Source organism: Hypanus sabinus, chromosome 31 (genome assembly GCF_030144855.1).
Source record: "Hypanus sabinus isolate sHypSab1 chromosome 31, sHypSab1.hap1, whole genome shotgun sequence".
NCBI lineage: Eukaryota > Metazoa > Chordata > Chondrichthyes > Myliobatiformes > Dasyatidae > Hypanus > Hypanus sabinus.
This window is the reverse complement of record NC_082736.1, coordinates 23,985,526-23,998,745: the sequence shown is the minus strand read 5'-3', so window position 1 is coordinate 23,998,745 and position 13,220 is coordinate 23,985,526. Positions and strand designations below refer to the sequence as shown.

At 45.0% G+C, this 13,220-nt stretch overlaps 1 protein-coding gene across 2 annotated transcripts in view; it reads left to right on the top strand.

The window, feature by feature from the left end:
* Nucleotides 1-13,220, top strand: part of LOC132383963 (heterogeneous nuclear ribonucleoprotein U-like protein 2) — a 47,195-nt gene that overhangs the window by 18,224 nt on the left and 15,751 nt on the right. For both annotated transcript variants that reach the window (XM_059955183.1, XM_059955182.1), the window contains exons 2-4: nt 9,084-9,240; nt 11,374-11,450; nt 11,870-12,009. In XM_059955183.1, the coding sequence (XP_059811166.1) occupies nt 9,084-9,240; nt 11,374-11,450; nt 11,870-12,009 (374 nt within the window). The remainder of the gene's footprint in view (nt 1-9,083; nt 9,241-11,373; nt 11,451-11,869; nt 12,010-13,220) is intronic.

Genomic DNA, 13,220 nt, shown 5'->3' with positions numbered 1-13,220 from the left:
TCCATTCCCCCTGCCGCCAGCAAACTGTGACTTCAGTCTGCGTTGTCTGCAAAATGCCCTGTGGCAACTTGATGGGGCCTCTTTTAAACCCGCGACCTTTTACCGCAACGAAGGGCATGAACCTCAGATTTGTTCACGCACTCTGACTTGCGAATACATTCCCTGGAATGCAGGGGAGCTTTGATAGGGGTGTACAGAAATGAAAGGTAAAGATAGGGTAACTGCAAGCAGTCTTCTCCCACTAAGGTCGGGTGGGTGGGACTAGAACTAGGGGCCGAAGGTTTAAGATGAAAGGTGAAATGCTGGGAGCATATGAGGGAGTACTACTTCACTCAGATGAAGGTACAAGCTGCCAGCGTAAGTGGTCGATGTGATTGCAACATCTAAGAGAATTCTGGTTAAGTAACTTAATTTTGGTGGATGATTAGATGGGAGGCCTACGGTGCAGGGGTGGGTTGATGGGATGAGGAAGTTTAACAGTTTGACGTGGATGAGACAGGACAAAAATTTCTGTGCTGTACCCTGTATGACTGTGTTCCTTGATCATTTCTGGGTAAAGTACTGTAAAATAATGATAAAGGGACTTCCTTATCCTTTTCTCTGTGACTATTGGCGGCTGAAGATGTGCCTGCCACATCCAGGTATTGTTGAGGAGTTTTGATTTAACTCTCTATGCTGCGTTTCCAGTATCAGTTTAATGAGTTTTGTGACTCCTGATTATGCCAGAAGTATTGTTTGCCCAGTTATCACAGCTCCCTCGAGGAACATGAGGCCAAGCACCCCAACTGACTTGGGTCCTCTTCTGGAGGAAGCAAACAACTTGTTTAAACAAATGTTTGGGAGCAGCTTCCCGATGATATAATGGTGTAAATTACCTGCTTTTTTTCCCTGACCGACTACTTTAACCTCCAAAACACCAGCAAGCATAAATCTGTCATTGTTGAGAGTAATCTGATTTGTTTTCAAAAATGTAGTGCCAATTTGGTGTTTTTTTAAATGCTCCCAGTGACAATTCTGACATTGAGAGACCCTGTGCAACAATAATAAAATAGTGACATTAATCACAAATGTTAGATATAATGATCAAACACTTTACTTCTGACTCCTGTTCAACATGTTGGTCCGTGGCCTCCCCTTGTACCAAGATGAGGCCACCCTCAGGTTGGAAGAGCAACACCTTATATTCCGTCTGGATAGCCTCCAACCTGATGGTATGAACATCGCCTTCTCCTTCAGGTTTAAAAAAAATCCCTCTCCCCTTCTCCTATTCCCAACTCTGGCCTCTTGCCTCTTCTCACCTGCCTATTATTTCCCCCTGGGGCCCTTTTTTCTCTGGGTCCACTCTCCTCTCCTATCAGATTCCTTCCTCTTCAGCCCTCGACCTTTCCCACCCACTTGGCTTCACCCATCACCTTCCAGCTGTCCTCCTTCCCCTCCTCCCACCTTCTTATTCTGGTATCTTCCCCCTTCCTTCTCAGTGCTGAAGAAAGGTCTTGGCCTGAAACGCTGACAGTTTGTCCATCTCCATAGATGCTGCCTGACCGGCTGAGCTCCCCCAGCGTTTTGAGTGATGTTGATACCATGCGTGAGGAATGATACCAAGCTGCATTTTCCTATATTTCTGCTTCAGAGCCCACAAACTCAGATTTTTGAACAGGTTATCTCTCAGAGGGAGCCTGCCCCTCCCATTTTTCTTTGGTTTGAGCTGTTTGTCTTGGTTTGCACATTATTTGTTTGTCATCCCTTGGCATAGAAAAGTACAGCACGAAACAAGCCCCTAGTTGGTACCGATCCATTTACTGCCTGCACTGGGACCATAGCCACTGCCATCCATGTAGCTATCCAGCCTTCATGTGTCATTTTTCATTGATTCTATTGTACTTCTCTGTTCTGCTGTGAATGCCCACAGAAAAGGAATCTCTATTGTATCTGGTGATATAGATGTACTTTGGTAATAAATTTGAGCTTGAGAACTGAAACAACAGGCCATTTATGTCCTTGCACCTTCTCTGCCAGCAAGATCTCAGATAGTCTTTAGCTCAGCTCCCCTTTCCTACATTAGGCCTACATCCCTTTGTTACCTTAATATCGTAGGATCTAACACCTTAAATATGCTGTTGTTTGTATAATGGATTCCAAAACTCCATACTTCAGTGAAGTGGTTTCTTCCTTATCCTTGATTATTAAAATTTAATAAATAACCTTTTGAATCTGGTTCCTGTATGGTGGCATAGTGGCTAGCATAACGCTTTACAGTACAGTAGACCCGGGTTGAATTCCCAATGCTGCCCTTAAGGAGTTTGTATGTTCTCTCCCCTGTGTCCGCATGGGTTTCCTCCGGGTGCTCAGGTTTCCTCCCACAGTCCAAAGACGCACCGGTTGGTAGGTTAGTTGGTCATTGTAAACTGCCCCCTGATTGGGCTGGGGTTATTGGTGGATTGCTGTGCAGTGTGGCTCAAAGGGCCTAATCAAAGTTCAAAGTAAGTTTTATTATCAAAGAACAAAAATGTCACCTTGAGGTTCATTTTCCCGTGGACACACTGAACAAGTATATAAAATATTAACTCATCCAGAGTATGGAAGACAACAAACTGTGTAAATGTAAATATAAATAAATAGTAATGAATAATGAGAACATGAAATAACGATAATGAGTCCTTAAAGTGAGATTATTAGTTGCGTATCTCAATAAAGAAATTGATAAACATTCCCAACACTTTGCATCTACCCCAAGTAAAGATGTTGTTTGCTTCAGCCAGATCAGATTCTTCCAGGCTCCAGGGAGTACAGGTCTAGTCAGCTTAATCTCGTCTTGTACAACAAGCCAGTCTGGTGAGCCCTGACTGCAAGTATACCCTCTCTCTCGCCAGGGAGGACAGATCTGTACACAGTAATCCACATGTGGTCTCACCAGGACTCTGTGTAATTGGGGTAAGGTTTCTTTGCTGTGGTACTCAAATCCACTTGTAATAATGACCTTCCTAATTAGCCAGTGAGCCTGCATAATTAATGTACAACAGCTCCCTCTGAGCACCAAGGCCTTTCAATCGCTCTCATTTAAAGGATACTGCACCTTTTAATTTTTCTCCTACCAGGGTGAGTGGCCCCACTTTATTTTTCCATATTACAGTCCTAGCCCTGTCCTTGCAGTCACACCGCCACCTAGCTTTGTAGCGTAATCCCAAAACACTTTAGCAGCTGCATAACAACACTGGATCCACTGGGAGGCTTAAGACAAATAAAACCAGCACTTTGCTGAAGTCTCTGCAGCGTCCAAGTACCAGAGGGAGTCTCCTGAAGGCAGCCACCTGTGTAGAGCTCCTTTATGTGAAATAAATTAACATAATTTTGTCTCCTTTTAGTTCTGTTGTTAATATTCCATTCTATTCTAATGAGGCTGTGGCGGGTTGGTGCTAATTTAATTAGATTTCTGATGAGATTTATAAACGACGCGGGGGCTTTTCCCTGCAGCGAGTGACTTCGGTGGAGCCCCGAGCACCAAGCAGCGACTGACCACTTCGCTCAGTGATGTCATGACTGAGTGTTGTAAATCTTCAATAGCCTGTCCAAGTGACTGCATTGTGAAGTGTCCTCAATGTCCTGAGCTTGGCAGAGGCACTTTCAGCCGAGTCACTTTTGCCCATCCGTTGGGTCTGGCCAGCTTGAGGTATTGGGGAATGCAGTTCTAGTCGTAGAATAGCACGGCACAGATACAGCCCTTTAAGCTTATCTGGTCTGTGCCGAACCATTTAAACTACCTACCATATATTCCATACTTCTACTATCCATGTACCTATCTAAATTGCTTTTAAATGTTGAAATCGACCTCACGTGCACCACTTGTGCTGGCAGTTTGTTCCACTCTCTCACAGCCCTCTGAGTAGAAAAAGTTTTCCTTCATGTTCCTCCTTTCACCCTTAACCCATGACCTCTAGCTCTAGTCCCACCCAACCTCAGTGGGAAAAGCCTGCTAGCATTTACTCCATCTATACCCCTCGTAATTTTATATACCTCTATCAAATCTCTCAATTTTCTACATTCCTAACCTGTTCATTCTTTCCTTATGGCTCAAGTCTTACAGTCTCAGCAACATTCATGTAAATTTTCTGTCTCAGAAAGGCAGCGTCCATTTTTAAGGACCTCCTGCACCCAGGGCTTGTCCTTTTCTCACTGTTACCATCAGGGAGGAGGTACAGGAGCCTGAAGACACACACTCACCAATTCAGGAACAGCTTCTTCCCCTCTGCCATCAGGGAGGAGGTACAGGACCCTGAAGGCACACACGCAGCAATTCAGGAACAGCTTCTTCCCCTCCGCCATCAGGGAGGAGGTACAGGAGCCTGAAGACACACACTCAACGATTCAGGAACAGCTTCTTCCCCTCTGCCATCAGGGAGGAGGTACAGGAGCCTGAAGGCACACACTCAGCAATTCAGGAACAGCTTCTTCCCGTCTGCCATCTGATTCCTGAATGGACATTGAACCCTTGAACACTACATCACTTTTTTTTAAATACACAGTATTTCTGTTTTTGCATTTTTAAAAAATCTATTCAATATATAATTGGTTTACTTATTTTATTTTTTTGCTAGATTATGTATTGCATTGAACTGCTGCTAAGTTAACAAATTTCGCATCACATGCCAGTTTCTGATTCTGAATTTCCTCTGTACTTCTCCAACCTTATTACATCTTTCCTGTGAGTAGGTGACCTAAATACTCAAGTTAGGCCTCACTAATGTCTTATACAGCCAAACCTTCTTGACCAACCTCCCATGTAAGACCTTGTCACATACTTTGATGAAGTCCCTGCTGACAACATCCACTGCCTTGCCTTCTTCCACTTTCCTGGTAACTTCCTCAAAACTCTACCAGGTTGGTGAGACATGACCTCTCACACATGAAGCCATGCTGACTGTCCTTAATCAATCCACGTCATCTGATCAATCCAGTCCCTTAGAATACCTTCCAAAAACTTTCCCACTACAGTCGGCCCTCCTTATCCACGGGGGATTGGTTCCGGGACCCCTCACTGATACCAAAATTCACGGATGTTCAAGTCCCTTATTCAACCTGTCTCAATGCGCTGGACCTTAGAACGCTGACCTTATTTAACCTGTCTCAGTGCAGTGGACGTTAGGACCTGGCGGCAGAGATCTGAATCCGCAGTGTTTCTGTTCGCAAAAATAATCACGAACACGATTGAAAATAAAGTGGAAATAATAAAACAATCGGAAAGAGGTGAAACGTTAGGCTACGTCAGTCAGCATTCGGAACAATTTTAAAGGATAAAGTGAGAAAGGCTCTGCCCCGATGAAAGCTACAGTTATTACTAAGCTACACAGTGGTTTAATTATTGGGTTTTGGGTTTTTGATTCTCCACATCAACCCGGCACGGTGGAGAGTGTACTCAGGAGTGATCTGTCCTGAGAACTACCGTTCCCAAGCCTGGTGCTGAAACATACGTTCTTAAGTGTTTTATGTGGATAAAAAGGTAAAATATATACTGTATACCAAGACAAGCGTTTGACTAACTGACGCTAAATAATACCGGATGTACCCGTTCCAACTTACTTAGTAAGAGAACTTCCAATTTTTTTCGATCCTGATCCGCGGTAACCTATGCACATCCTCCCGTATACTTTAAATCATCTCTAGATTACTTCTAATACCTAATACAATGTAAATGCTATGTAAAATAGTTGTTATGCTGCATTGTTTAGGGAATAATGACAAGAAAAAAAAGTCTGTACATGCTCGAACAACAAGTGTCGGAAGAGCACTTCCGGGTTTTCACAATTCACGGTTGGTTGAATTCACGGATAAGGAGGGCTGACTGTACTGACGTTATAACTAGCCTGTGGAAACACAGTGAAGAGTAGGTGGCCTGTGGCGCTCACAGTGTTGACGAAGTGAGTGAGATGATCGGCTTTATGTGAAGCGTGCCTCCAGCCTGAGGGGTCTTCCCATTGACATAATTCTTACTGCGAGTCTTCAGTGGTTTCTGGGTGATTTTATTTTGTTCTTTCCCAATCGTAGATGGGAACATTAACTGCCCTCAGGCAATTTGGTTAGAGATACGGCTAGTTCTGAAGCGTGGGTTTTCAATGCTGCAGTTGGAGTGTTGTCTGGTCGCACGGATATCAAAAGCACCTTTTCTTAAATTTCATTGGCTAAAGAAAGGCTTCAGGGATGATGGGGACTGCAGGGACCATGGCAACTTCAAGAGGAGGGTGAGGTCATAAATTAGTTGTGGATGTGAACACTTTGAGGATGAAAGCATTAGAAGAAGAGTTTAAATCAGCGATATATGTCTCTCTGTCACTGATATGCAGGGTGATTTGGGGCTCGATTAAAGTCAGCTGGGAAAATAATGAACATGGTGCAATGCTCCTTGGAAGGATGAATGCGTGCAGCGGGCTATGGAGACCTGTACTCGTGGGCTGTTGTTAATGACAGTGCCCAGTGAACAGATATGTCACCTTTCCTTATATAAGGCATTGCTGTTCATATTTAAAGTGACTCTCCCCTCCACATTAAATGAATCAGACTAAGTAGAAAGGCATTTCTGCTGTTATTTGTGCTAGCTTGCCAGTGTAGTACTGTACATGGTTCATACGATCCAAAATCAGTTTTGGTCCTGATCCTGGTGGTGGTCAGGGCTTTCATTAGCTTCCTTGAAGACTTCTCTTCCCCCTAATTTGTAAAGACCAGTGTGTGTAAAGATCTTGAGCTGTGCAGTTTTTGTTTGCCCAGTGACAACAACATGTGCGCACTGAATAATTTCTTCAATAAGAACAGTATAAATAAGCCAATTCTAAAATCTGTAGACAAATCATCCAAAACACCACGTTGTCAAGATTGTCCACATCAGAAACTGGAAAAGGAAATGAGATTGTGTTCAATCGCGCAATATACTTGACATGCTGATGGGGTTGAGGGTGACAACCTTTTGTGTGCAGTCTAAATTCCTTTGTGCACTAGTAGCAAAAGATGTGTGCACGAACACACCTTAGAGTGCAAGTCCTGGCTGTCAACTTGGGAATACAGATCTCACAGATAAAGATGCTGTTTCCATAGCAAAGATTTTTTTTGACCGGTCAGAGTTGTTAGCCCTGAGCTAGAGGACTGGTGGGCCACTCTTAGTCTCTCTTACTCTTTGACCTGTCTACAATGAGTGACCATAGCAAGAATCAAAGCACAAGGCCCTGATGTTAGCAAACACAGTTCTCTGGGTCATTGAGACACGCAAGCCTCCAAACCCTATGGCAAGATTGTGGTCCTCTTGGAAGTAACAGGATTATACAGTAGTTTAGATTTGGAAGGGCAGAAGATAAACCATTTCAAATGCAAACATAAGCCTGGGTTCATTTTTGAAAGGATAACGGGTGTTGGGTTACAAGAAATGCACAGCCAAGGTCATATGTCCAGAATTTAGAGCAGGAGTTCCCAACCTTTTTTATGCCATGGACCAATACCATTGGGAACCCTTGATTTAGAGGGTCGTAATTTCATTAAATCTAAGCATACAGCTTTGTTAACTAGAATACTTAGAGCTACGTGTTAGATTAGCTATGATTTCATTAAATGCCAGCCCACTGCTTTCCTTCCAACTGTTTCCAAACCTACACCAATGTAAACACCTGCTGTTCGGTGAAGCAAGTCCCAAATATAATTGGACTGTGACTGGCTTATGCTGGCTGACCAGCGTTCAGATTGTCATTGGGACTGATTGCCGTCAGCCTTAATAATAAAGCTGCTCAGTTTGTGTAGATTGAGCTATGATAACAAATTACTGGAGTCTTCATGGTTTTGAACTGCTACTTTGAAGGCACGGGTCACTTGTCATCGAATCGAACGGCTTGTGCTCGATGCCAGCAAGGCCAAGGAGCTGATTGTGGACTTCAGAAAGTGTAAGATGAGGGGACACACACCAATCCTCATTGTGGGATCAGAAATGGAGAGGGTGAGCAATTTCAAGTTCCTGTGTGTCAGTATCTCTGAGGATCTAACCTGACGCCACATATCGATGCAGCTATAAAGAACGCAAGACGGTGAAGGGTTTCAGCCCAAGACATTGACTGTATTTGTTCTCCAGGTGCTACCTGGCCTGCTGAGTACTTCCAGCATTCTGTGTGTGTGTCTATACTTCATTAGGAGTTTGAGATAACACTTGAAAACTTCTACAAATATACTGTGGAGAACATTCTGACTGGCTGCATCGCTGTCTGGTATGTTGGGGTGGGTCGCTACTGCACAGGATTGAAATAAATTGCAGGAACTTGTAAACTCAGTCAGCTCCATCATGGGTACTAGCCTCCGTAGTATCCAAGACATCTTCAAGGATCGTAGCCTTAGGAAGGCATTCCTAAGGGTCCCTGTTAAGGGCCCCCACTGCCTAGTACATGCCCTCTTCTCATTGTTACCATCAGGGAGGAGGTACAGGAACCTGAAGACACACACTCAGCGATTCAGGAACAGCTTCTTCCCCTCTGCCATCAGGGAGGAGGTACAGGAGCCTGAAGGCACACACGCAGCGACTCAGGAACAGCTTCTTCCCCTCTGCCATCAGGGAGGAGGTACAGGAACCTGAAGGCACACACTCAGCGACTCAGGAACAGCTTCTTCCCCTCCGCCATCCGATTTCTGAATGGATATTGATACGTATTTTGTGTGTGTGTGTGTGTGTGTAAAGTATAACAAATTTCACAACATGTGCCAGTGATGTTAAACCTGATTCTGATTCTGATTCTAAACTGTCTTGAGGACCTAATTCGCTTCGTTATCCAGAGACACAAGACTGAAGTTGCTGGAACCAGGAGCAGCAACCAATCTGCAAGAGGATTTCAGTGGATCGCTGCTTGACCTGCTGAGCTCCCCCAGATTGTTTGTGGCTTCTTTTTCTTATACTCTTATCTTAATGTATTAGTTATCGATCTGTCCTTTTCGTGCTTTTTCCAAAATCAGTTGACAGATAGTAGAGGTGTAACTCCAGGATGTGCTGGAGCTAACTTCCACTGAAACTCTGCAGTTGATTCAGAAGCCCTTGAGCAGTAACTTAGAACCCTTATTCTTGTTGCCAGGCAAACAGAACAGCGAAGCTGGAGAGGGTGCGAGTGAGCAGCGCGCCTCGGGCAGCGAGGGACGGCCACCCGAGTCTGAGCGCCGGGGACAGAAGCGGCGCCACGAAGACCGTGGTCGTGGCTACTATGAGTTCCGGGAGGAGACAAACTACAACCGGTGAGAGTTCGCGGTCGGGGTTAAGTCGCTGCAATTGCTGCCTTTCCTGGCCCAAAGGTTAATCCCCAGTTGTGGTTTGTATCGTCTACTGCACTGACGATTTAAAAGCCATTTCTGAGGCTCCCCCACCATAGAAACATCCGCTCTATCGAGGCTTTTCAAATGTCTAATACTAGAGGGCGTGCATTTAAGGTGAGGGAGAAGATGTGCAGGGTAAGTGTTTTCTTCAACACAGTGTGATAGGTGCCTGGAATGTGCTGCCAGGGGTGGTAGTGAGAGAAATACCATTGGGCATTTCAGAGGCTCTTAGACTGGGGGAAGTATGGAGACAGAAATGATAAGTTAAGTTAAGCATTTAATTAGTTTTGTATAATCTCATAGACAGAAGGCGTTGTTACTGGACGGTGCTGTTCTGAGGTTCACTGGATAATTTGTGGGACGAAGGGGATTTTCTTAGGGGCAGCTGAGTGTCTCAAGCCCGTATTGTAACTGCTCGAGACACTCAGCTTGAATGTGGGTTGGTTGCTATTGTTTCCCCTAGCGATGATATCTAGAACCGCCAGCCGTAGCTTCTAGATCCTAATAAGGAGACAGGTGTTTAAGCCTGAGGAGGGAGGGAATTTCTTTCTCTGAGGACCATCGTAGCTCTCTGGAGTCGATGGAGTCATTCAAGGATGAGAGTGACAAACACCTGAACTGCAGGGGAGGCTTGGGGGTCCTGGGAGAGAAGGTGGGAAATCATCGAGACCAAAATTGGATCAGTCACAGTCTTACCAATTGCTACAAAAGTTTTGGGGGGGGGGGGTGCAGATTGGGTGGTGTCTATTTTGAGCAGGGTTTTTCTGGAGGGTTTGGAGTGTAGCGAATTGACACAAGTTGGCAAACGTAACTTTGATTTGCTTCAGTGTTCTGTCTCAGGCTTTAATCTGATTGTCCGGAAGCGATGGCAGCAACCCGTTGAGGCTTTGGGTCAGGTGTTGGTAACTGACACATACACAGATACTGTAAAAGGGTTTTGTTCTCTTGTCATTCATTCTGTATGTGAGTATGTTGGGATGGTACAAACGGGAACAAAAGCTCAGTATAATATTGAAGTGCAAGGGGTATGGTGAGGCTGATTGAAAAATTGAGTTTCTTTTTATCTTACAAGAGGGCTTTTCGAGAGTCTGCTGACAGTCTCCTTGAGCATGGTGGTACATGCTTTGAGGCTTTTGTATCTTCTGCCCATGGGGGGGCAGAACTGGGCTGGGAGAGGTCCTTGATTGTGTTGGCAGCGAATGTGTAGACGGGGTGGGGAGGTCTTTCTGTAATGTTGTCACACCTGCCTGTTCCAGATTTGAAAACAAATGACACAACAGAGGGATCTGGGAATATAGGGCCAGAATTCATGTGACCACAGCATATTGGCCTTCATAAATCAAAGTACTGAGTACAGGAGATGGGATGTTATGTTGAAGTTGTATAAGACGTTGGTGAGGCCTAATTTGGAGTATTGTTTGCAGTTTTGGTCACCTCCCCACAGGAAAGATGTAAATAAGGTTGAAAGATGCAGAGAAAATTTACAAGGATGTTGCTGGGCCAGGAGGGCCTGAGTTATAATGAAAGATTGAATAGGTTAGGACTTTATTCCTTGGTACATAGAAGATTGAGAGGAGGTTTGACAAAGGTATAGAAGATTATGATGGGTACAGATAGGGTAAGTAGGCTTTTACCTCTGAGGTTGGGTGGGACGACAGCTAGAGGTCATGGGTTAAGGGCAAAAGGCTGAAAACTGTAAGGGGAATGTGAGAGGAGACTTCTTCACTCGGAGGGCCACAAGGGAGTGGAACGAGCTGCCAGCACAAGTGGTGCATGCGAGCTCGGTTTCAGTGTTTAAGAGAAGTTTGAATAGGGGTATGGAGGGCTATGGTGCCAGTGCAGGTTGAGGGGAGTAGGCATTTTAAATGGTTTTGGCATGGACTAGATGGACCCAAGGGTACTTTTGCTGCACTTTTCTACGACTGACCCTCTTAACTGCGAATGTTCCTTTTGTTGAATGCTGAAATTCAGTTCTCACCAAAGTCTGTCCACTTTGTTGCTGCCCCATGCCCTGTTTTGCTACTCTTTCTAAGTTACGTCTGTTCATCCCTACAGGGGCAAGTCCCCCGTGCCTGCGGCAAATGAGGAGGCTGAAGAAGAATTCGATGACAGTTTAGTTTGTCTCGACACCTGTAAGTCTAATGTTCTGAGTAGGACTCTAATATTTTTAACTGTCTCTTAATTGTGTCATTGAGTCTGGAGAACAGATGCTGCAGGGTGGGATCGGGGTTTGTATTTGTTTGTGTAACCTGAAGACATGACGATGATTTGCCTTGCTGGGTTTGCCGCTAATTTTCCCCGGTAGACCCAGGCTATTTTACTGGCACGTCACTCATCGTATGTACCATTTGTCGCTGCATGATAAATCTCTTGTCAGAGCTTAAAACTAACTTCTTGGGTTTACGTTGGTCGGCAGAACAGACTTTGTACCTTACTGGTTCTGCAGTGGGGAGCAGCTTGGGTTGATTACAGTGTGGCTAGTTGTGTAGTTACTGACTAGCAGCTCAGCCAATGCTGATTACTTGTCTTGCATCTCCTTCCTTTTGAACAGATAACTCCGATCTTCACTTCCAAGTGTCGAAGGACCGCTACGGTGGGCAGCCTCTCTTCCCTGAGAAGTTTGTCTACCTCTGGGGCGGTGCACGGGCGACCTATGGCGTGTCGAAGGGCAAAGTCTGCTTTGAGGTGAAGGTGAGTCCTGACTGGGCCCCCGCATCAGCTGTGACTTGCAGTTGACTCTTGGATGTGCTCAGGCCCCTAACACTGCTTAAACATCAGAGCAACAGCTGGCTCATGCTGTTTTGTTCCAACGTTATTCTTCGCAGATGCGTAAATGTGCAACTAATTTGGTTTTATACCAGTCTTGTGTTGACGGCTGACAGGGTTCAAAAAGGATTCAAAGTACATATATTGTCAAAGCACGTATGCAGTATACAGCCCTGAGATTCATCTCCCCACAGACAGTCACAAAACAAAGAAAACCATGGAACCCGTTCAAAGGAGTAAACATCCACATGCAAAAAAACGGATCAGGCAAACACGACGAGCAGAAGCACAGAAAATAAAACACAAAATTGAAAGGAGGCCATATTCAGGGCAGCTCAGTGTTCATTATCTACAGCATCCCTCAATTCAAAGTCGAACAAAATAGCAGCAGACAGTCAGGAACCAGGAACGACAGTCAAATCCAGAAGTCGCAGACCCGGAACTTCGGTGCAATCCTCTGGCATTGAGGGAGAGACCATTCGAACGCAGTGGCCTTCCCTCGGGAGCAGAGAGACCATCATGCAGGCGCCTTCCCCTCGGCAGCAGAGAGTGAAGGCTGGTGGATAGTGCTGAACACTCGCTCACCTTCCACACTCCCCTTGAAGGTTTCAGTCTTCCTCAAAAATTTTTTCGGCGGAAAGTGGAATCGATCCTACATGGGTTGTAGGTAGATGCAGTGCCTTTTCTTCTGGGTAACTCTGCATAAGGAGTGAGCTCAGGTTGAAGATGGGTTGCATGTTGCTCAATAACATCACCTGAGAGTGATCGCCTTTCCGATCTCTGCCATAGGAATGGCTGAAACCCTGTATTCTCTGCTGGAAATTGTGTGCCTGTGGACTGCCTCCGTTGTCAAGCAGGTTGCAGGCACGTGCAATCCTGCCCCAGAGTCACAGAGCTGCTGCTAAATTGACGTAGTAGTCATAGCAAATGCCAAGAGGTCGGTGCTATCTTTAGGGAAACAATTATCACTCTTCAACCATCAGAGCTGACTTTACAACCTATGAACCCTCTTTTGAATAACTCTACACAACTCGTGTTGTCAGCATTATTTATTTAGTATTTATTTATCATTAATAAGATTTTTTTTGTATCTGGACAGTTTGTCTTTTGCATGTTGGTTGTTTGTCAGTCTTTGT